General features: G+C 37.1%; 1 protein-coding gene across 4 annotated transcripts in view; it reads right to left on the bottom strand.

Annotated features, from left to right (window-relative positions):
• Positions 1–24099, bottom strand: part of SH3RF1 (SH3 domain containing ring finger 1) — a 92537-nt gene that overhangs the window by 31594 nt on the left and 36844 nt on the right. For all 4 annotated transcript variants that reach the window (XM_054203213.1, XM_054203214.1, XM_054203211.1 and 1 more), the window contains 2 exons: positions 5600–5875; positions 4117–4212 (listed from right to left, as the gene is read on the bottom strand). In XM_054203213.1, the coding sequence (XP_054059188.1) occupies positions 4117–4212; positions 5600–5875 (372 nt within the window). The remainder of the gene's footprint in view (positions 1–4116; positions 4213–5599; positions 5876–24099) is intronic.

The following is a 24099-nucleotide window of genomic DNA, read 5'->3' as shown; positions in this document are numbered from 1 at the left end:
AACAAATATATTTTGTCTAAACAAGCGGAAGAATCATTTCACAGATCTTGAACAGATCACAATCATGAGCAAAGCTGCATTTATACTAATTTTTGAAACAGATGAAATAGTTCTCTATTGCAGTTTTTGTTAGGGAAACTAATCAAAACTGTGATGCTCAGAAGTTGTCATTGGAATGCATTGGAATACATTTGAATGTCATTCAAATATAGTAGGGATTACACTATAATTTTCTACACCAAATTAACCATCTCTGTTTTCAGGCATAATACACAGCATTCACTTTTTACATACATTTTCCGGTTTAAGGTCTGGGCAGGCGAAACAGTCAAAAAGTAGAGGAAAGTTCCCATAAAAGTTTTATCTTATTATTCTCAGTATTGTTACAAAAGTTCGATTTTTTTTTTCTAAGCACTTTAAATCAGATCACATCATTTCACAGTGACAGACAAAGTTTAGCCTAGTAAGGACAATGTTAAAAAGACCATGCTAGAAATCCAGCCTAAAATCCCATCTAAAATGTATCGACCCAATAAAAAATAAAATATGTTTTGAAACACTCCTATTTGCTAGAGGAGAAGATGCTAATAAAAAACCCCAACCTGACACACTAGGTACATAAAATCTTACGTTCTCATTGATTAAAATGTCATGTTAACTGATGGATGCCATAGTCTAAAATGACAATGAACTTAAAATTCTACTACAGTGAACATTTTAGATCATTTGGGGTTTTTTTCCAATACATTTATATAAGATTGTCTATAAATAAAGCTAGAGGAGCTCAATTAATACAAAGGTGTTTCCCAGTTGTTCACCACTTGGGAAAACCAAAGCTGTTGCTATTTTCTACTGATATTTTGATTGTAGTGATTGAAAAGTGATTCCTTTTCCCTGATTTTTCTTTTTCTATTCTGGGCTTTTGTGTTTTCCTAGTTGTTCTATATGAGTGCTGAATAACTTGTAAAAATTTAAATACTTTTTAGATTTGGAGTGTGTTTAACTGTTAAACCACTGTGCCCAGAACTGTACTCCACATAGAAAAATTCTACTACTATCCGTTTAGTTCTGATTAATCTTTCTTTTTGGAACAGAGATAAACATAAGTGTTATGACCTTAATCATACAGTTGACTCACTGCATTTTATTTCGTCACTGTGCAAGATCTGGTTGACCTGCTTTTAATGCAAGCACTTTCAAATTCCATCAATCAAAAGCCTAGTAATTTAGATATGTTAATCAGGCCATACTCTAGTAACACTAGAATGTTTGTTTGGTTTTAGCACTTCTTAGAAAATAGAATTTCATTTCTTGCAATGCTTTGCATTATTTATTTTTCATTTGCAGATAGAAGTAATTATTTCACAATGCTATGTGTCTACAGATAAAGATGTAATGTTTTATGACTCAGTTAACAAACTATACTTTCAATGGAATCACTATTAAAATTCCTCTCAAAATGTTTTCAGTCTTAGCTTTTATTATTACCACAAATTCATTAAGTGAAAGAGATATGAAAGAATAGAGCAGACAAGAAATCATTGAGTCATAAAATGTTCCTCCTGGTAAAAAGCTGTCCTCAAATATAATCAGAATTTTTCACAGACTTCAACATATCTAAGGTTTATCCTGTGACCTCATTTTACAAGATACATCGCAAGTATCAGACCTATACTATAGAATAAACATCACAGACTACGCTCATTTTAAAGTCAACGACTTCAGAAAATCTCTGGTAAATGCAGCTACTTATTCACGTTTTTTTAAAAAAAAGAGAAAAAAAGGGATGTGGGCTAACATACAAAAAGCAAAGATATGTCTGTCATTATGACAAAAATAGGCAGTGATTATGGGATTGGGAAATATAACTAAAAATATCATATAAAAATACCTCAAAAATATGAATTATTTGTCATCTCCAGTGTCTTTAATAACAACATATGTAAGAATGGTTTGATATACTAGTTTGTACAAACTGTCTGCATATTTTCCAGAACAATAGTTACATAATCTCAGAAAACAGGTATTTCAAAATTCAAATTGATAGTTTTCTGCATATCTCACTGCTCTTCACCACAGCAAGCGTTTCAGTTTAGTTTAAACTGAAAAACCCCACCCATCTGATCTGAAGCATCTCTTTGGATATTATTTATTGTTCTAGATTTCCCGTATCATTTTAGTGAGGATTTGTGAGTGCGTACACAAATGCTTGTGCCTGTTTTTAAAGGGTTAATTGAAGATACATTTTCTTAGTTGAATTTGCCTGAAAACACCAACAGTGAAATACATTTTGTGTGACGAGTATCATTTTTACGTAATTTTTTTCAAGAGCATATCTCCATTTTGCAAACTTTTGTAGAGGTGGAAACAGAGGAGTTAGCTAAATAGTTAGCCCAAGTGGCAGCCCTAGGAAAGGGCTTTTTCTAACTTGGCTAAGTCAAGTGATTTAGCTTTAAAAAGCACCACAAAAACCTTTACTGGCTGAACTGATGGGGCAGTTAATTGCAAGGAGCTAGTAATTAAGAGCCAGGGGCAAGAAGTTCTTAAAATGGCTTTTAAAAACTTCTTAAACTGAAGCCAGAATTGCACTAAGCAGGTTAAAACCCCTTTGGTTTTGTTGTTGTTTTTTCAGTGACATGAAAGTTTCTATCCCCAGATACACAAATTCTTACATCAACCTATAAAAATGAATACACCTATTTTCCCTTTTTTAAAAAAAAAAATTCTATGTTGGTTGAACACAGTCATTTTTTAAAAAGTACTTATCTCATCAGTGCATTCAGAAATTGAATTAATAAAATCTGACTTGATTCTTAGTATGGTTACACATTTCTTCTGTGACCTGAGGTACATATTTCTCGTCCCGCAGGTAATGTGAAAATGCTTTTTTCTTTCATCATTCTGCCTCATTTATTTAAATAAAATCTCTCCAGTGGGAGAAGTGTATCTTACCAAGTATCCATAGCATACCTATCAGAAAAAGACAAACACTATTCCAAACCTCTATATCTTTCTGTAATGCAAATTTTAATAATCATTGTTGCAGTTGCACGCCCTGTTCTTAATCACCTATGGTTTTTTATATAGAAGATATAGCTTTCAACTCTTAAACCTCAAAAGGTTGGGGAAACTGTCTCACTGTAAATTGTCGCATCACATATGAGAACTGCAGAAAGATACAGAAGACTTTACATAAGGGTCTTTTGGATGTAGAAGTCAATGATTTACCTGCTTAACAACAGCCTACATTCCCTGACTTTCTAGTTGTGCTCATGTGGTTTTGAGAGACAGGTATTAGGGGTAGTGCAAAGCTTACTATCTCTCTGACTTGCTGATTGCTTTCATTTTGCGGTAGAGTGGTTTGTGATTGACTGCATGACTCCAGTATTAACAAGAAAACAGTGACGGCCTCCAAGTACTTTCATTCCAATTCTGTTCAATGAAAAGAGGTATCAAATGGAGCGAGTCCAGCGAAGGGCAACCAAGATGATTGTGGGACTGGAGCACCTCCCTTACGAGGAAAGGCTGAAAGAGCTGGGACTCTTTAGCCTGGAGAAGAGAAGGTTGAGGGGGGACCTGATTAATGTTTACAATTACCTAAAGGGTGGGTTTAAGGAGGACGGAGCCAGGCTCTTTTCAATGGTTCCCAGCGACAGGACAAGGGGCAATGGACACAAGCTAGAACATAGGAAGTTCCGTTCAAATACACGGAAAAACTTCTTTACAGTGAGGGTGACAGAGCACTGGAACAGGCTGCCCAGGGAGGTTGTGGAGTCCCCTTCTCTGGAGACTTTCAAGACCTGCCTGGATGCAGCCCTGAGGGATGTGCTTTAGGCAATCCTGCTCTAGCAGGGGAGTTGGACTAGATGATCTCTAGAGGTCCCTTCCAACTCTGAAGATTCCGTGATTCCGTGAATAGCTAAGTAAAAATCACTGGTTCAAATGCTGAGGTAATTAACTTTCCCAAACTAAGCACACAGATCTTAGATTAGTTTAGGTCTAAGACTATTTATATCTCAGGTTATTTTAGAATCATCATCAGTACCTGTTATTTTTCCTTTTAGAAAATGAAACACAGAGTGGGCACAACTTGACTGAGGGCCCAACTTTACTCACCTCAACATATGAAATTGGAAATATTCCTATCTTGTCAGCCAGCATTCCTTCTGCCCAGTTTTCATCCACGCGGCGAATTACAGTTAGAACATCATCCTGTGTGAACATGCAGTGATTATGTCTCCCAGCTCTAATTAAACTTCTAATTTAATTTCCCTCCACAACGCATGGGTAATCAGAGAAGGCGGCACATGGACAAGAACCGCAGAGAAGGCACTCCGTAACAGAACATGCCGCTTTTTGGGTTGAAGTCTGTTCCAGCCATTCCTTTTCCTATTTTGTCAGAGTTCAGCTAACTGTCCACAGCTAATCTCAGCCATCTGACTTCGTCCTTAGTGCCAGACTTCCTGCCGTGTTCAGTCTGTGGTATTCTTCAGCTTCAATTTAAGTCCTTGGCATTAATCAACAGAACAGCAATCTTTTTCCTTCTCAACTGACTCATTACCTAATCTTCCCTAGATGTTGCTTTTCTACTTAAGTTCTTAAGAACACTGGTAAGTGATATGATTTCTTTCACATCTACATGGAGCATTTGGGTTAGATATAGTTTTGAGTATGTTACAGAAAAAACAGATTTATGCGCACATTAAACATCGCTGTCGCTTATACGGAGATACCTAGTTGTTTCATATGGAAGTTTAAATATTTTGAAACATATATGCTTACTCAAGTGAGACTTCAGATTTAAAAAAAACAAACAAACCACAACAGTTTGCCAAAAATTAATCAAAATATGCAAGCTAATGCAAATCACTCTCAACAGTATAGCTGTTCTGTGCTGTAATAACCATTGTCTGTCCACATGCTAATATCTTTCCTTTTTAGAATTTTAGCCATCCTTCTCATTTTTAACAGGCAAGGGGAGAAAAGTGATTAGCTCACATTTGATCTTGCAACATTTTTGTGCTATTTGATAAACTAGAGAATCAGAAACTGAAAAAAAGGATCAGCTCTGATTCCTGTTAAAACTCGGTATCATTATGTGCCTTGCAAGACAGAAAATTAATTACAGTAGAGCCAAATAAGAAAAAACATCATATTTTCCAAAAGGCAATTAGTAATATTACAGAATGACAAAATTTAGTAGTGCTTTGTGTCTAGTATGTAGATCCTAAAAATGTCACTTACTAAATGCAAAGCTGAAAATAGTACCACCTTCAACAATTTCAAATGAGTGTTTCTTTAGAAGATGGAACACTTTTAATTCATAGCATAGGTTATTTCTCATAAATTAAGAACATGACTACTGCAATTATGAAAAACGCATTCTCAAAAATAAAACCTCAGAGAAATTACATGTAATTTAGAAAGAGAAGGAAGGCAAAACTAATCAACATAGGAGAAATACCTGCAGAATTACTTGCCCTTTTCATATTTGTGCAGCTCCATTAAAAAAAATGCAGACAAGACTACAGACAGTCTTACTACTTCTTACCCAAGTGAATGAAATTATTAGAAGAAAATAATTTTATTCTGTTTTTACCTTTGCAAATGGTAAACAGTCTTTATCTGCTTCCTTGTCTTTAACTTCAAAGTCATAAAGTGCTTTGCACTGAGGCGGAGGCTGAGGTAAAGGTTTAATAATCTGAACAAAACTGGTAGGAAAAAAGCCATGGATGCCATTGACTTCTCCATGATACCAATTTTCATCCACCTGTCGACGCAAAATGATGATGTCTCCTTTACTGAATTTAAGATCTCCGGGTTCTTTTCCCTCGTAGTTATACAATGCTTTGGCACATGGTAACTGAGGTACACCCTAAAGAAGAAAAACAATAACTAGAATTAGATAAGTATTACTAAATAGAATTTATATTACATTCTTTGGGAGACTATGAATGAAACTGCATAAAATTGCAAAGTAAAATTAAACACAATAAAATTATTTTATTGCAATGATTCTATTGATTTTAGCCAAATGTGCAGGAAGAGCTTCAGTTCTATACAGTCTTAACATTCCCCTAAATTTTATGATGATTTTCAGTAACGCTACAATGTTGTTAGACACAAGAGCGGCAAAATCCCATAATATTTTAATCCTCATGTACTAATTCACTAAGCTTAAACACTAAAAAAACCCAAACAAACTGGAAAGTATCCTGACCACTTGAGAGATGTGACAGAAAAATGCCGCAAGAAAATACAGCCCTAGAACAACAAATTTGCTATAAGACCTTTAAGGCATGTTTTCTGCCTGCCTGACTTTATTATTTTCCTCACCTTATTTATTTCATGGGCACATAATGCCAAGGATGAGGACAAAAGGGAGGTGTTTTCCAGCTTGAAAAACAAATCTCACTTTATTAAAGGTGAGATATTTCATCCTGGGACAGTCCTTTTCATTTAATTATTTATTTAAAAACACAGCTAAAAAGAATTACTGGAAAAAAGATCTGTTGAAGGTCTGTATCTTTGGGCTTTCTTCACTTGATTCCTCTGTAATATTGGAAAACTACAGGTCATTGGTGCTGCTCTGGAACACATGTCAGAAGGATTGCAATACAATACTCTGTCATCCTCCTTTATATACACCACAGGTATTATTCTTTAAATGCCCCATCTGTGTTGCCACATTTTGCAAGAGTGAGCCATAGAACTCTACAACTCTAGTATTAGGGCTACTGCCTTCTAAATTCTCTTTTCTCTTGAACTAGAGGGGAGCTCACTCCTTTAATGATGCAAACAGCAATAACCTGCATTACTAAGACAGTCTTTCCATAGCAAGGACAGCACTTATAATCAACTAGAGCACAGTATTTCACATCTTTACATGCTTCACATACTATCCCTTACAGAAAAGGCAAATTTTAATACAATTCAATTTTGGCGATATTATTCCCCACATCTACTCCATGGTATGTCTCTCTTCTCAAGTCTTCTACCAGCTCAGATTGTAAACTGGAGTTGTACTTGCAATATCTCAAGAGGTACACACAATGCAAGGAAATTGTCAGAAGGAATTACCACTTCAAGTCCATCTCATTGGTCAGAAGACAGAGTGCTTAATAATTTATCTCACATTTAACACTTAAAATTTTATCTTCCAATGTAATCCAATTTGTTTGGACATCTTTAATTTTTTGTATGATCTTATAAATAAATTAATAATTTCATGAATGGATAAACAATATCTTATTATTTAATAATTTTCTTTCTATTCCAAACAGTCAAAGGAAAACCATATGGATATACATAGGTACAGATGAGTATGATTTACATATGAATACAGGAAAATCACAGTTCATTCTGTTGCATATGGGATGAGCACTAGAACTATTACATCAGCAGGATCCATGCAATTGTTCACAAAACTGGTGATCTTCAGACTGAAGAAAATATTATTTTTCTTTATGATCAAACTTAACCGCATCAATGCAGAATGTAGACACCACTGGCATACTCTGTATAAACCTGGAGAGGGAAAAAGACTAAGAAATCAACTAGGGAATTTGTGGGCCCCAACTGATTGAAGGGGATATTCATGGCCACAATAAAAGAATTTAAAAATATTGTATGTACATGGTTTTTAGTCCTATGTGCTCTCTGCAGAGTAAACAGACAGAATGAAGAAAGCAGTCAGTGTAGATGTAGTAAGGACAAGTGCAGAGAGGGAACTGGGGAGGAGACAGCAGGTTGGAAGCAAAAGGAAAGACACCTCGACGCAAGAGAGGAAACACTGCTTGCTTATCCATTTTTATCCCAATAACAAACAAACCAAAAAAATTACAGCCCTTCAGTGATGGAGAGCCAAAGAATTACTTGGTAGAAAAAGCAACCCAAGCAATTACGGCTACAAGAAGACATATGCACCTCTCTTGCACCGGAGGGAATAGCTGGAGTTCTCCCAGGAATCACCCCATTGTCCCAGGAGAAAGCTTTCTATGTCCCTGTACTGAGGATGAACTTTAAGATTAGCTGTGTGTATAAAATACAGTTGGAAAAAAATCTTTTTAAAAACAAACAAAAGCAAAAGAAACCAGGAGTGCCAGTACAGCAGATCACGTCAAAGTGATCAAACTCATCAATTAGTCATCATTTAATTGCTAGAACTCAATATTGCATCTATGTAGTTTATCACAAAGCCTCCTACAAACAAACCCTCACTCAAACATAAAAAACATCTGCTTATATTTTGTAGGAAGTTCCTTTCCCAGTGTATAGGTTGAGTTCCTACAAAGCTTGTTTCTCACGTTAAATAAAAATGGTTCGAGTCCGTAATTTCAAACAGAACAAAGTTCAACAAAACACACGCTTAGTTCTGAGTCAGACTGACAGGGATTAAAGAGAAACGGTTAAACGGCTCGGAAGAGAAATAAAGCGAATGCCGCCTTCTTCTGTCCCAGGGGGAGAATGAAGCGAGGAGGAGCAGGTGCGACAGGGAGCCCCGTTCTCAGGGGTACGGCATCAAGGGCCCTCGAGCACCATCTTCACATTCCTCCTCTTCCGAGCAACCTGGGAGCCACGGCTCATGGCCGGTGCCTTCCCCAGCCATTGAGGGGAGCAGCCTTTGGGTAGATTTGGCCCCCCTTCTGCCCCTCCGGCTGCTCACCAGGAGAGAAGGCCGTGCGGATACGCCGAGCCGGAGTTTACATTTCACTCCGTGTCTCTCACTTGGCTAAACATGAAAGGAAGGCTTTGGAAGAAAAACTTTGCAGCCTGCCCTTAGGTTTACAGCTGCCGTTTACCCTGCCAGCTCTTTGAGAAAGCAACAAAAAAAAAAAAAAAAACAAACCTCGGAGAAAAACCATTTTAGGAAATTAAAATATAAAACCCAGAAAGACTCCACACGAAATAAATTTCTTCAAATTATTTCCTCAGTCCTTATGCAAAATCCTTATGCAAAAATAGCTGAACTTCTAATGCTACTGCTGATATACAAACTGGTTAAATTCATTTTTTGGTAAGGCATGGATATATATATACATTTCACATGCCAGATTCCTTTAAAGAAAATAATAATATATGACAACATCAAAATGGCTTAACAAGAATATGAAAAAATACATATGTAGTCACACATATATGAGGCTCAGGTCCCTCAGATTTCTTCTCCCAGACATTTTGTCTTAGAAACCTAAAGAATCAGCTTACAATTTTCCTCTTTGGATTTACACTTTGTCTTCAGACACCTTATTTCAAACTTTACTCTTATTTTTTATCGGACAATATGCAACTGTATGTACTTTTCACAAGCTTAAGCCAAGAGAAATTTATGCCTGCACAGAAACACGAGATCTGATTTCCTTTTAAAAAGGAGTTTCCGTGGCAGAAGCCCAAATATAAATATGCTTACACTGGCATAAAACAGCGTTCATTGTATAACTTACTGCACTTGGAGAACCATCATAAGCTAAAGTAGCAAAAATAGTAAATCCCCTCCCAAGGAAACGAATGGAACAGATACTGGGTCATCCGCATCTCTGCTTCCTTCCAAGCCTCCCTGGCTGCGGTGCTGCTGGTTGTCGCTTTTCCAAGCAAGGCATTCCCTGTTCCCTGGCTGCGAGACTGGGATGTGGCCTGGGTTTCCCCATGAACCAGTCGAAACACCGATGCAGTTTTCACCCGTTTGAGGTTCCCAGACACTGAGTGTCTTCATAGGCCAGGAAGTAATCTTTTTAGAGAAGTACTGTTTATGTTAGTAGCAGGTCAGACAAAAAAGGATTTCTGAAAACTGTCTACATGCACAACCAAAGCTCGATCAACGTCCAGAAAGTCTGGCCTGCTTGGAGACCTCATCAGCAGTTTTTATGCCTAGCTTTCCTAAATAACTTCTGCCTTTCCTTGCAGAAAGTCTAAAACTGGAAGTTACTATCATTTGGATCCATGTTATAATAGGATCCTTAATAAACACCCATCATTTGCAATTTTCTTACAAGTAAAGACAAGAAAAAATATTTTTCTTCATCTACCTTTTAGTTGCTTCCCGTGCAGTTCCTGAATCAAACCAACAGTCACATTAATAACCAGGACAAGATGAGAAACCATTACAAAAAATCTCCAATTACACAGCAACCGTAAGTTCAGTAAGTCTAGTGCTACAGACGTGCTTTTATCAATCTGACTTTTTTTTTCCCCAAAGAACCAGTATTATAAGACATACTTGGTTGCCAATAAAAGTTAGCTTTACAGAAGGAAAGGAGCTCGTTAATATGTTGCAGCCAACTTGTTTGCAAGGCAGATTTGGGTCGACTGAGTTCTTTATGTGGACATTCTTCAGTAGACACAGGTATACCCAAGTTTTCGTCTTCAGGGTCCTAATCATTCAAAACTTTTGAATGATAATATTGCTTCTTTTAATCTTCTAGCCCATTCTCTTTCACATTATTGCCTTCTTGACTCAATTCTTTCAATTGCATCCTTTTTATTACTTTTTTTTAATGTGTACCTTTGCTTTCTTGCCTTCTTTGGCCTTTACCAAGCTGGCCAGTCCTTCATGTACGAACATCCCATTTTGCACTTATAGTTTTTTCATGTTTCTTTCATCTTGCTGGTTCTGATACCTGTTTTCAAGTCTAAATTTAAAGCCATCTGATCTGCCTAGTTGCATTTTCTTTGTTTCAGTCTCCTTTGTTCTTTCTGACTGGCATTTAAATTTTCACATATTTTGAGACACAGAGCTTATAAGAATACTTCACTGAAGACCTTCTTAAACTGCTTATATTAAAAGATGTGTTTCCTTCAGCAGGATTTCCTTCTAAAGGAAGGAAACATGCTCCCTATATTAAGCTGTAGGTCCAATGCTGTTGCCTGAACAAATCAAATACTCAGTTTTGCAGAACACACCAACCAAGAGGCGATAACATTTGAAAATAAGTCTCCCGTTTCTTTTCGAGTTTCAGAACGCAGTGTGTCTCCATAATCCAAGAAGAATGTTAAAAGCTGGCTCCCTGCATTTATTTCTCTCATCTAAGGAACAATACAAATGAGGTCACATTTGCTCAAAGAAAGGCTAACTCAAGCATTATTAATCTGCATCTGACACCAAATTGTTAGTGGAATCAATTTTACATACTTCCACCATCAGAACTATCTTGAAGGACTGCACAGGTCATCAATGCAAACAGAATGATTTCTGGTTACAGCGCCTCTGAAGTTCCTGCTATCTGAATGATAAAAATGTAAGATATTTTTATGTCAGGAGGCTGTATCAGGTTGCCAGTATGCTGTAATAACCACAAAAACAAACCTTTGGTATCATCTGATATGAATTACTATTGCTCTACTGAATACAGTGAAACAGTATTTTTTAAACGACAGTTTACTAGCTTAAGGAAGTGAGCAATGTTAATGTTGGTAAGTATATTCACTTCTAGTTTCTAACGACATAGTTGTAATAAATCTCATTGTTCTCAGCACATGTGAAATAAATAACCACACATGACTTAAAACAGTATTCAAATATGGTTAGCTGCAGCTTGGTACAGTTTTTGATTTTAAGTAAGAAAAGCTGTGCATCGAGAGGAAACTAGCTAGCCAGGTTACTCTGATTAAAGAGACCAGGTTTGAAACCCATCTGTGTGTAACTTAACAGTAAGCTACATAACAATAATCATTTTGAAGAAAGGTTATTTTAGGAAAAAACAGAATGCAGGATAAAAAACAAAATCAAGCCAGCCTATTTGTTATAATTTTGGAAAAGCCGAACAACTGTAATCAGTAAAAAATGTAGGTTCTTGATAAATGAAGAAATGGGATCATATTTTTAAAAATATTTAATTCGACCATCAAGTTAAAATTTATTTAGTAGACCTGCAAAGCTTCTCTTCTACTAGCTGTTACAGAATGTGGTTAACAATTACAGAATATGGCATATTTTCTCTAATGCCTATACGTGATAACTAACACCAGTACTAGCTCTAGATGTAGTAGTGTATCACATAACAGAATACTCCATTTATTAATTTCCAGGTTTCAGCCAGCTGGTGCAGGTTGAAATGCCAAGCACTCCTACAGCCCTTTTGACTGACTCTTTTGAGGACTTTATCAGTTACCTTGGCTCTTGGTAACTTGCAGAAGAACTTCACACCACAGCCTCAGAGAAACGCCGTATTTTTTTAATAGAAGGGTAGCTCCTCTCCTCATGTAAAAAATTTTTATGTGTTTTTTTGAGGTGAACTATCAATGACCTACTTAAAGTTTATGAAAGTCCTTTCTGCTTCCTCTGTCTTAACAGCTTTTAGAAGAAAACATTTTGGAATTTTTTCTTGTCTGATGTTAAGAAATAAATATAAGGTTGTTTAATCTGAGTAACTCTCTCCCACAGAGTTGTTTTGAAATCAAAAGCTGGAATACAGGAGAATGAAAGGAATTTTAAAATGTTGCCTCAAGGCCTAACCAATCAGACTAATAATATGGAAGGTTAGAATGGGACATTTAAAAAGCTTTCCAAAGGCACCTAGCCCAGTCCCTTTCTGTGCAATACCTGTGCTTTTGAAAACTTTTTTTTTTTTCAAATGAAAAAAATGAGTGTCTTCAGAATGCCACCTTCTTTCCCTTGCCTACCCAAAATGCAAAGTTCTCAGCTACTTACTTTTTCAAGGTTTGTTAAGTAAAGAAAAATCTGAACACTTTCCAGGAGCTCTCAAAATAACCAAACAATTAAGTGAAAAATAGGAAAAATATAGAGGAGAAAATAATTACATCCTGCACACTGCATGTCCCCAAATATTTTAACTGTATGCACTTGAAAGGCTAAAGATTGCTTCTTTCCATAGGCAAAAAAAGAGAAGAGTGAGGAAACTGCTCTGCACAGGAAAAACTGAGAACGTAACTTTCAAGATGCAGAAGAGAATTTGGGTCTGTATTCCCATTGATTTCTAAAAGGAAAACCAATGCATATCAAACAATTTTATGCCAAATCTTTAAAAACCTTTTGATTAATTGTTTACTACAAACCCATTTTGCTTTGAAAAAACCAGATCCTTGTAGGAATCTAAACAAAACTTTAAAGTGTGCATTATGTAGACCTAAGATGTTTATATAAAATAGCTCTTTCCAAAGGCAAAGATTTGCTTTAAGGATTTGCCCTTACATGCTGATATACCAAGCTCACTGGTCAGCCTGAAAATGCTACTATCCCCATTGGTTTTCTCTTGGTATGTTACAACTCACTGGTGGTGGTGGTGTCTCCATAAAACTGTTAATTTTTCTTGTCCTAGTGCCATTATACAGCAGCGTGGATCTCCTAATCTGTTTAAGCATATCAAGTTGATACGCAGCGTAAGTTCATTCCATTCCACTTAAACTCTTCTACCAGTGTATTTTCCAGTGCATTCTGTTTTCATGTAATATCACCTATGGCTTCTAAGACCAGAATACTGCATATTCCTAGAAGGAGGAAAAAGACACCCACCCCTCTTGGCAAGCACACCTCTAGAGGAGCAGTACAATTGCAAGACTGAGTAGTGAGACTTATTAGTCCTACTCCAAACTGCCACTACCTACTTGTATATCCCTGAAGAAGTCATAGTGTGAGGTGAGATTTTAAAATTTATCTAGTGTTCCCCAACCATATCCAATTTGTCAACATTAAAATCCCTATGGACATCCAAAGTCACAGCCGGAGGACAACACTAAGTGCTTTGGAAATCGTTGCTTTTTCCACTAGCTCTACCTACACGTATAAAAGTGCAAGAAACTTACCTCACGGGTATCAACCTTATCTTTTTTAAAGAGCACGTTGGAAAATAGAAAATAGATACTGATCCACTGCTGCACTTTTATTTTTCTAGCCAGCTTGACAAAAGTGACTTCTCTTCAAAATCATAAGGCAAAGACTTTTTTTTTTCAGTACTTCTGTGTTTAGCAAGAAGCCTCATTTTGCCTAGTCACCCAGTAAATGACTTTCGTAACTCTTAGCACCACATCCAAAATCTGTTATGAAGTGTGACAACTTTCCTGTGCCAATACAGATTCTTAAATATCACTTGCTTTTTTTGCTTCTTTGTTATATGAACACAAAATCACAAAACAGTAACTACGGAAGAGGCAAAAAAACCTCTCCGAAAATTACCAAGATACAGACCATACCTGAGTGTTAAAATTCTTTCCCTGAATTCATTCTTTCCGGGCTGTTGTGTAGCCTTCCCTTTTCACTCTTCATTTTAGTTTCCACATAAACTGGAAACTACACATCTTTGGCATCCTTTTGCTGCTGCCTAAATTCACGCTTATCCTTCTCATACAGTTATCAGGAAGTCACTCTCCCTGTCAAAAGCGCTACACACAATTGCTTAAAGAGCCAAATAATTAATTCCCAAGCAAGACGTGCCATTCTGAGCTCAAAGTCCAGATTAAATAGAAATTTTCACGCAAACCCAGAATACTCTTCTTTCCCACTGGCTTAATGGGAGGCAGCTAGAGATGCCACAGGCCTTTGCACGCCCTTCCATAAACAAATAAGGCATCAATACCGCAACTGTTACAGTTTGAAATCTGAAACGACTTTCATCAGTCACCAGGAAGAAAAAAAAGAATCAATCCAACAAAACTTTCACAAAAGATTTTGCTGTAATTTCTTCAGCCAGTATGGCAGATACATGACAGCCCATGAGAATTTCTGCAGTACATGCAGTAGCTGATGAAGACAGAGGGGCAGAGTCAACAGCAATCTCAGAACAGAGAATCTTGCAATGCTAAGAAACAACTCCCTTCTTTTGTTTAATACAGTCTCTTTTATTTTTTTTCTAAATACTTTAACACAAAACCTCACTGCATTAGAAAGGAATAAAAGGGAGTCTACCTAACCCCACAGGGTATTGTTAGCACCTAGAGAAAATCCCATTATTAATGTGGTACGCATGGTCGTGCTACGCTACGCTGGAGAAACAAAAGTAAGAAACAAACAGAAATACCTATGTCGTCTACCAGTCTTAACACGGCTAATCAGATTACATATATTCTCTTTCATTTTTGCATTAATCATAAGCCATCAATATTGGAAAAGTAGATCTATTTTACTGCCCACATTTAAAATTCTCTCACAAATCTGCACTTTATAGCACCACTTCACAAATCACTTTACAAAACACATTCTGTTTGCTCACTTCAAAAAAAGTTAATCTACTTAGTGGAGAAGATTGGCACATTTGGTTTATCAACGAAGCACTGGAACACAAGAGGCCCTGTCCTTACTTCAGGGAGCTGATATTTTAGCACAAGTATCAAAAGCTCCAGAGGGTTTATCAACAATGTAAAAATCTAAGAGTAACGCTCTGTATTGTTCTAAAGGTTTTTACGCTTTGAAAATGAATGTAAACAAGCCTCCCTCACTGTGATGTGAAAATGAACATGTTTACTTGTTGCACCAAGAAAAGGAGAGGGAATTCCAGGTGAGAAGACAGATTGAAAAAAATTGAAAAGAATAAATGAGAAATGAGATTGCCAAGAGCAAACTCTTACTGCGCTTTGAAGGTGAGGAGTTTGAACACGATACAGAAGGAGCAAAGCCAGCAAATGACTCTGAACAAGGGAGTGACTTGGTAAGATTACTCTTGGTGAGATCAGCATGAAGAAACGTTCCTTTAATCTCTGAAATACTTTGCTGCCAAAAATTGAGCAATGGGAAAACACAGAGTTGCAAATGAAGACGTTGCTGCATTTTTTTGATGAAAACCTATCAAGGTTGACAGGCGTGACTTTTTATCTGAGCATTCTTTTCTTTCCATTACGATCAAGTGCTAATGTATTCCCTGCCAAAACAGTGCAAGGTCTAAAATTAAACAACCCCGTCAATGATATTAAAAAAAAGAGAGTAACCACACACAGCTCTCCTATTTGAATTTGATTTTAAATATCTGAGGTAGCATCTGACATTCCACTACCTGCTGAGAAAGTGGTTTTAGGTTTATATTTCATCACTTCCACTATTTTGTAAATGTTCAAGTGCTTCTCCAACCTTCTGGATGAACATGACATCACTGTCACACATCCTTCTCAGGTATTCCCTGCAAACTCTTGCTGACAGGATCTGGAGGGACTTCCGCGAAGCTTGATTTGGGACTGGTACCATGTCCTCCCTCTCCTGAAAGCCTCTCACTCCCTTGAAATTCTTTTGGAATCAATTTAATTCCTTCAATATCCTGGCTTCATACAGACCCTTGCCTACTGCGGAAAAGAAAAGGTGCTAATTTTAGCTGTCACTATAGTATACACAAACACACGTCCACTGCATGCACGGAGTAAATGACAAATTCTATTTGCTATTTATTTTCACTTATCCTTTAAATTTTACACGCCTCACAACTTCCTTGAATATCTACTTTTTTCCCAAGACGTTTTTATGGTACTCTACTTGAAGCAGCTGGTCGGTCTTTTGAAAAGGCAACTAATCCTAGTTGAAATTATGCATTTTTTTGCGAGATAAATGTTCCTGTATGCCCTTCATTACAACAAAAGAGCTGAGCGAGCCAGAAGAATGCTACGTTAACATTTATCTCTTGTGCAGTGACAAGCTGGAGTTTGCACCTCCCGGTTATTTCAGCCAGACTGTAAAAGTAGACAAACAGCCTGGCGCAAATGAGCCTTCTGCTCAGTGTAGTACTGCTCAAACAGGCCTGAACATATAATGCCTACCGAGAGCACTATGCTTCACCTTTCACATTGCTCAAATGAATGCATGTTAGTATAAAAGTATTAGTGTAGAAAACAACTGATCCAGGTCTTGAGTTTATCAGGTCTGAATTGGGTGGCAGACATTTCCTAGCCATATCTGGTATCGCCTCGCTCCCCTCTGCTGTCACTGTACCTTTACAAGCCCTTCCCGCCAGCCTCCATAAGCTCCCCAGCCTCCGTTCTGCCTGAGCTTCGCCTTTCTTAATCCCATGTCTACATGCTCAGTCTTTCTAAATTCGTCTGGCGTCATCCATCCCCACCTTCCACCTTCCCTACACTTCCTTTCTGCAAGGCAGCTCAGCGAGGAGCTCCCCACTCGGTGGGCCTGGCCCTCCTGCAAGCCCACCCCACGGCCCCCACCTCTGCCTGTCCCTGCCCCTGAAGGTGAATTGGCTCTCCTGAGGCCCAGCATTACTCTGCTCCTTAACCCACAAACGAATTTCCAGCAATTTGTGCCTACTTCTCTGTAAAGTAGTGCAGAAAACCATATTCCACCCATTTATGTTAATCAGCCCCTTATCCCATGAAGAGCTGCCACTGATTTTAGGTGGGAGCTAATACTTAAGCAAGGTGACAAACTCAGTTACTCCAGTAGATCTTGGCCAAGTTTCCTCCCAAGTTGCCCAGCTCTAGATGGTCTTTCACTGTAAGGGAGTGCTTAATTTTTACAAAAACTATCATCTCAAATACAGCAAAATCTCTCATTATTGTAATTCCACTGTAAGAGGCAGGGAGAGTTGCATAAGGAGTCCACAAAGTAGAACTTGGTATTTCAGGATAGACAGGAAAGGATTTTCCATTTTGCTTTCAAGTGCAGTGGTTTATCCAAGATGTTTGTTCTGTTTTGTTTTGTTTTTAAGCATGACGGGTGAACAAGGGTTAGAAATGTTAGGCAATAAGAGGCTTACGTTGAAAGGATAATCTGTTCGCTACTCAGTATTTTACCCCAGAAAAACTACCAGAATTTAGATCCAGGGAGGTCTAGTCAGTCTGGGCTTGCATAAAACATTTCTGCTCCTCTAGTCCACTTGCACAGGTGACATTATATTATTAATTGGTTATAGCAAACCAAACAGATTTCACTATGCCACAGAAACTAGAAGTATTTAAACTACTTAAATGAATGGTCCTTCAGCAACTGCATTCGCCATGGATAGAAGAGGAAATTTGAAAGTAACAAGTTGATCATTACTATGCTGTCGTAACACAGATTAACTCTCCCTGTTTACAGATGATTTCATCTGGAAATCTTCCCCCATCTTTTTTGTATTTGGTAGACACTGCCTCAAAATGGTAAGCTTTGAGTATTATACGCAGAAAGCTGCTTCTTGAAAGTAGTCCTCTATTTCAAAATACACGTCCTTTCTACTTCAAACAACAATTTAATAGCAATTCTGTCCTGTTGTCATATGAGTTTTCCTAAAAGCCCTTCGCCTCTTCAAATGTTATGAGAACTTCGTAGTCATTTTGTAAAACAACATCTGAAGTATCTCTTGGACTTGTACTGCAATTTACCAGCCTCTGTATCTATGAAAAACAAGTTTATGCAAGGTTGTTTGTTATTTTTTTTACTGTCAAGTATTTGGAAAAGTTAAGAAAGGTAATTTTTTCCATTTGTCTATGATATAAACACAAAAGAAACAATCCATTCTTTCATCCAGTTCAATGAAAATGACTATTTTCTTTCCCCAACAAAGAGGTGTTACTTATATCTTTTACTATTAACTGTCTCAGATGTGCTCATAGATTTCATTTATGTATTCATGCCATAAATTAAAATATATATTTCTATATGATGATTTTAATGAAGTAGCTGTATGTATGGTGAAGTTTAATAAGTAGTATATTCTTTTACATATTTTTTTTCATTTTGGAGCAGTCTTAAAGTATATGAACTGCACTACGTTTTGATGACACTAAAATGGAAGATGTGCTCCAACAGCGATTTACTGTTCCAACATTCCCTGGAATCAGAGAAGGATCCGCTCAAAGTATTACCTCTGAAAAAATACAGGCTGTGGCCATCAAGTCCTCAGCACCTCTGTTTTTCTTCTTCTATGGATCCATTCCCACTGCAGATTACTTGCTGATATAGTTATAGCCAAAGCTTTGCTTTCCCAACCTTAAGTTTTTAGTCCTCTGGTTGTAAAATGTGATACACGCCATGACCTCAATGTTTTCTTTGAAATAATTAAAATGGTTCTCACTCCAGCCAGGTTAATCTCACTAAAAGTTTATTCCATGAAAGTTAATTCCATGATATCCAGACAGATTTTTTCCAAAACCTGCGTTCTAAGTATAGTAAAACCGCTCAGATAAAAATCACTAACAACAAGAAGGGTCTAGATATTAGAAACTCTTTTCCAGGAGATAGTAAGCTCTTCCACGGTGCTGAGACCGTGCACTTCTTGAGCAATGTTATCAAAAACTTCAAGGAGCCTGTAAGCTTCTACTGCATAAGGACCTCCTGCCTTTGAGACTCCATGGTAAGCAAATTAATAACCACATACTTACATTAACAGGGAATGCACAGAATAATTACGTTCCACAAATAAATTCTCAAGAACAACTTACAAGAAGTACAACTTTCTCATTTAGATAAAAAGTATTTTAATTACGCAGTTCAATCGTAATGCATTAGCATGGGAAAGCACTGCTTTGGAGCCAAGAGTTAAGAATCAGATAGGCTAATGAAAGGCTGACAGCTCTTTACTTCTCTCTAACTATTCACACTACTAAACTGGTGGAGATATATTTGGAAAGCAGAATTCAGTCATGCTGCTTCAGAGTTCTCTGATTCAGACTCCAGCAGGGCCTGATGGAAGACAACTCCTCAAGCAGGATACTCAAATAAAATGAAACTCCACCACTTTTTGTCCAGTAAGACAACCTGCACCTTAAGGCCCACCGCTAATGGAGCTGGTATTTCTCAGCTCTTGTATGAGATTGTACCTTATATATATAGAATCAAATTGATTAACTACTCTTAAAAAAAACCACAGATGTACAGTAAAACCCCTGCGAATCGCAACTGCATTAAAACGGCCCTGTGTTCCACTCAGCACATTTGTGTGAACTGGTGCTGACACAGAAATTCTGTCCTGAATGAAAAGCCCTGAATATATATTCATGTAGGTACAAAACTTGCATGTGGTACAACAACGTTGATGTTAGGCCAATATACATGCTGTTGTCACACACATTCAACTTTCCTGCAAGGTAAACACTCTTCACACCACTGACTTGAGCTCAAAGCTCCAACAAATTATCTCGTAAGCAATTGTTATAGTTTGAAGAACCCACAATTTATTGTCATTTAGACAATTACTCTACCGCCTGATGACCCCTCCCCACCGAGGAAGGGAATCAGGAAAAAACAAGGAAACCTGGGGGTTGAAACATAAACAGATTTAGTAGAGTAAGACTAAATAGTTAACATTAATAACACTAATGAACCAATATTGATCCTGATACCAATATAAAATACGCAAGGATTATACTCAGACCATTCTATCGGCAGGAAGCTGTGCACTCCCGGCAGTGGACAGCAGATGTCTGACACTTCGAGCGCTACAGCGCTGGGAGGAAGGGAAGGGCTCAGGGGGCCAGCACCAGGGCAAGAAATTCAGGATGGCAGCCATCATAGAAGAGAAAAACTCCTCAGCAAACTTTCTAATTTATATTGAATGTGACATTCATGGTATGAAATCATCCTGTTGGCCAGCTTGGGTCAAGCGCATGGCTCTTGTTCTTCCTCGTCCTGCACCTGGCGAGCTCAAAAACACTGAGACCTTGAAACCCGCACACCACAGCTGGCTATAAAGTAAGTATTTTCACAAATTCAGACACTAGAGTCTTCCAAAAATGCAGTTTTACCAAGCATTAGAAGAAACCTTACTGAAAAGTAAAATTACTGAAAGAGAAATTAATCCTGCTCAAACCAGGAGAGCAACAGAACCCCCATGTTTCTCCTAACTGTCCTTCCTGTCAAGATTTGTAGACATTCCAGTACTTCTCTTTATTCACTCAACCCTCTTCTCTCTTTGAAGGATGGCTGCGGTTTAGGATTTAATGTGACCCCAGACACAGTTTCAGAAACTATAGTATAGAAATACTGATGTATACCATGACGCATTCTGTCCAAAATTTGCTGCCCTCAACAGAGCTGGCTTGTAAGTCTGTCCCTGAAAGCCTGCACTTAAGGTTGTTTCTAAAGAGCCCATTAAGTCTGCGATGCAGAAAATCACTTTTTCCAGAAAGGCACCAAGTCTTAAACTGCAAACATTGACAGAAGAACAATTTATCCCTTCCATTAGGAAGTTTCCACTGGCTTACCATGCTACAAAGATTTAGACGCTTCTTAAAGTACTTGTGTAACTCATGGTAACTTTAGCCCATTATTTACCATTGCTCTTCTGATTACGTAAAGCTGTAATTTGTATTCCTTCTTTATGCCATTTGTTATATGGGACTATTTCTGCTAAATTTGGGGGAGTGTTCAGCTTTGGAAATGTAGCCCTTTTGTTCACAAAACATGTATCTACACATCAGGGGTCGCTTATACCGAAGATAATTTACTATTTTTTTTAAGCAACCAATACTTTGTCTTGAACTTCATTATGACAGCCCAAAATGACTGAATTCCTGAACTAGGAAATTATATTGCAATCGTATTTTATATGTTTCAATACTTTCTATAAAGTAAAATAATTTCCAATATTTTTAGAAACTAAAATTATGTTAATACAAGCTGTGTAAGATCTTCAGAATACGAATACTGTACTGAAGAATTTGAGTTTGAGACACTTCCTTTACATTACACCAAGTGCTTAAGGAGCAAATAATTATTTTATTTTTTAAAAAATTATTTAAAGAGTTGATAGCTAATTACATATGATCTCTCTTTGCTCTCTTCTTCCTTCCAATACTGTTCAAGGTCTTCTCACGTTAACTTTTCTCAAGTACAAAATCACACTGATCCTATTTCATCACCATCTATACCAGTTACGAATCCTGGAGGAGACAGAATCCAGACCATAAGAATCGATACAGAGAGGCTGTGAAGGTCTATTCCCAGATGCATCAAAAATCCTTCCAGTACAATACGCTGTTGTTCACAGCTATCTGCAGGTAACTCCAGTTAAAGAAATATATTTCCAGTATCCTCTATATTGGAAGCAAACTCTAAGAAGCTATTTTGAAATCTGGTATTTGACAAATCAGAATGGTTACATTAATGTTACCCCTAATGATGCTGCGCTACACCAAAGTAAGATCTCAATATCAAACAAGGATCAAGTCACACAAGCACAAGTTCTGCAGCTCTGCAATATTTACACAGAACTGGCATACGAATAATTACACTTGTGCCAATTTTCATGTGCTTCCATAATTCAGTCACATTATTCCAGTTCCTGTGACTTTCAGTCTTCTGATTTTAGTATTTATTTCAAAACTCTAGGCTTTGCAGTTACTTAAATATACACTCTGATGTATTCACAAATAAATGTAAAACTTTACTAGAAAAAAGGCCAAAAAGGTAATGCTGCAGTTTGAAAATCTGAAAGTTAAATTAAAGTTATCTCCAAACTTGACTTTTTTCTTTTCTTTAAACGCCCCTCCCCCTACCATCCTGAATGCTTTGAGCTGCTGGTAACAAAGACTAAGTAGTCTTCAACATTATTTATGTGACCTGGAGTGCAAGACAGAAAGAAGCAAATCACATTCTGCCACGTACCTTTCAAAGCACGCTTTGTCTCCTCTACCGGAGGAAGACTCAAACCTTTCCTATGAATAGACTGGACTGAAGTTTTCTCTGGATCCCTTAACAGTCTTTTATATAATTTAGGAAGGAAAGGCCAAAGGAATAACTTTCTGTGATAATGATCGTAACAGCAATCCTTATTTACTGAAATTGTAAGACTTTCCATGTGAAACTACTTTTTTGGTTCCCTGGATTCAACTCGCAATATTTGCAGACAGAGGAGGAAATCTAAATGCAAAAAAAGAAGCCACGGATCTTCTATTTAAACACAGCTTAAGATGCAAAAGCAAGGCTACTACAGCTCTTTTTCCAAAGTATCAAATAAAATACAAAGAAACAGAAAAAAAAATTAATAGTATGTTGATTATCTATCCTAAATTCTTGACAATATTAAAAAAATTAAGAATATATAAGGTCTGTATAGAATAAAACTAAAATAATTTCTAAAGCGTGTCTTCATTTTATATTTATGGTTTTTTTGGAACTCCAAGAAAAGTCTCTCATGGTATGTATCAGGGCACTTTCCTTGTAACATGTCTCCGCTTTGGTTAGGTATTAGTGGGATCATCCTGCAGTACAAACAAAATTCTACCCTTCAGCAAAAATGGGTATGACACCACGCTCCTTCTAAGTATTCTGCTATGCTGCGTGCACACACTTCTGCAAACCTCATTTATCATCCATGCATCAGACAAAATACGTTGCAAATTTATTGCATTGCCTAAAGGAAATCAAACCTATTATCTCATTATTCAAGTGTTCAAATTTAATTTCCTCACAGTTTTTAAGTCTACATTAGCATCTTATATTTAGTTTAAACTTCCAGATGTAAATAATTAGCTCTACATAAAAATGGCCAGCCTTGGCAAGATGGTGTCTCCAATGCTCCTTGCATCGCACTATTTTTGTGCTTCCCAAACTTTCAGTTGGGAATGCTAAGTACATGTTCCTATTTGTTTTTGCAGAGCTATACTGCTCAACAGTTTAGTATCATAAGGTTTGACAGCTGACTTTTTCCAATTAAATTATTTAGATGTTATGACAGGTCAGACATTGCCTCTCCTCTCCCCTGCTTAAAAAAAAGACATTTCTAGGAATGTACTTTAATTGTTTTGTGCGGGTAAACACAGTGCTGGCTTAAACGGCCTCTGCAAATACACCACTAACAAGTAAAAGCTTATCCAGATGTGTAAAACGTAGTACAGTTTGGTTTCCTCAACTGTCTTTGCAGCTGATGAAAGCTTCTGTGTGAAATGCTATTTAAATACAAGAAACAATTAAAATATTCTTTAGCAATTCAATCTACATCTGTAACATCGCCCCTAAAATTAACTATACACAAAAGTCTTCTGTTTAAATTCAACATGAGTCTTTGAACATTGTACAGAGGAGCTTAACATAAAACATATCAGAAGGAACTGTGTTTTACAAATCAGCATTGCCATAATTACAAACCAGCATGTATTTCAAAAGCGTGTCATTGATTTTCTTTTAAAATATTAAAGACAACAATAATAAAAGCCACACGTACTTTGGAAACTTGTTCTAAACAATAATTGTTATTGTTAACATCTGCTCTAAACATGAGCTAGAATATAAACCCTAAT

This window comes from Rissa tridactyla, chromosome 5 (assembly GCF_028500815.1).
Source record: "Rissa tridactyla isolate bRisTri1 chromosome 5, bRisTri1.patW.cur.20221130, whole genome shotgun sequence".
In the NCBI taxonomy this organism is placed as follows: domain Eukaryota; kingdom Metazoa; phylum Chordata; class Aves; order Charadriiformes; family Laridae; genus Rissa; species Rissa tridactyla.
This window is presented reverse-complemented; position numbering and strand designations above follow the sequence as displayed.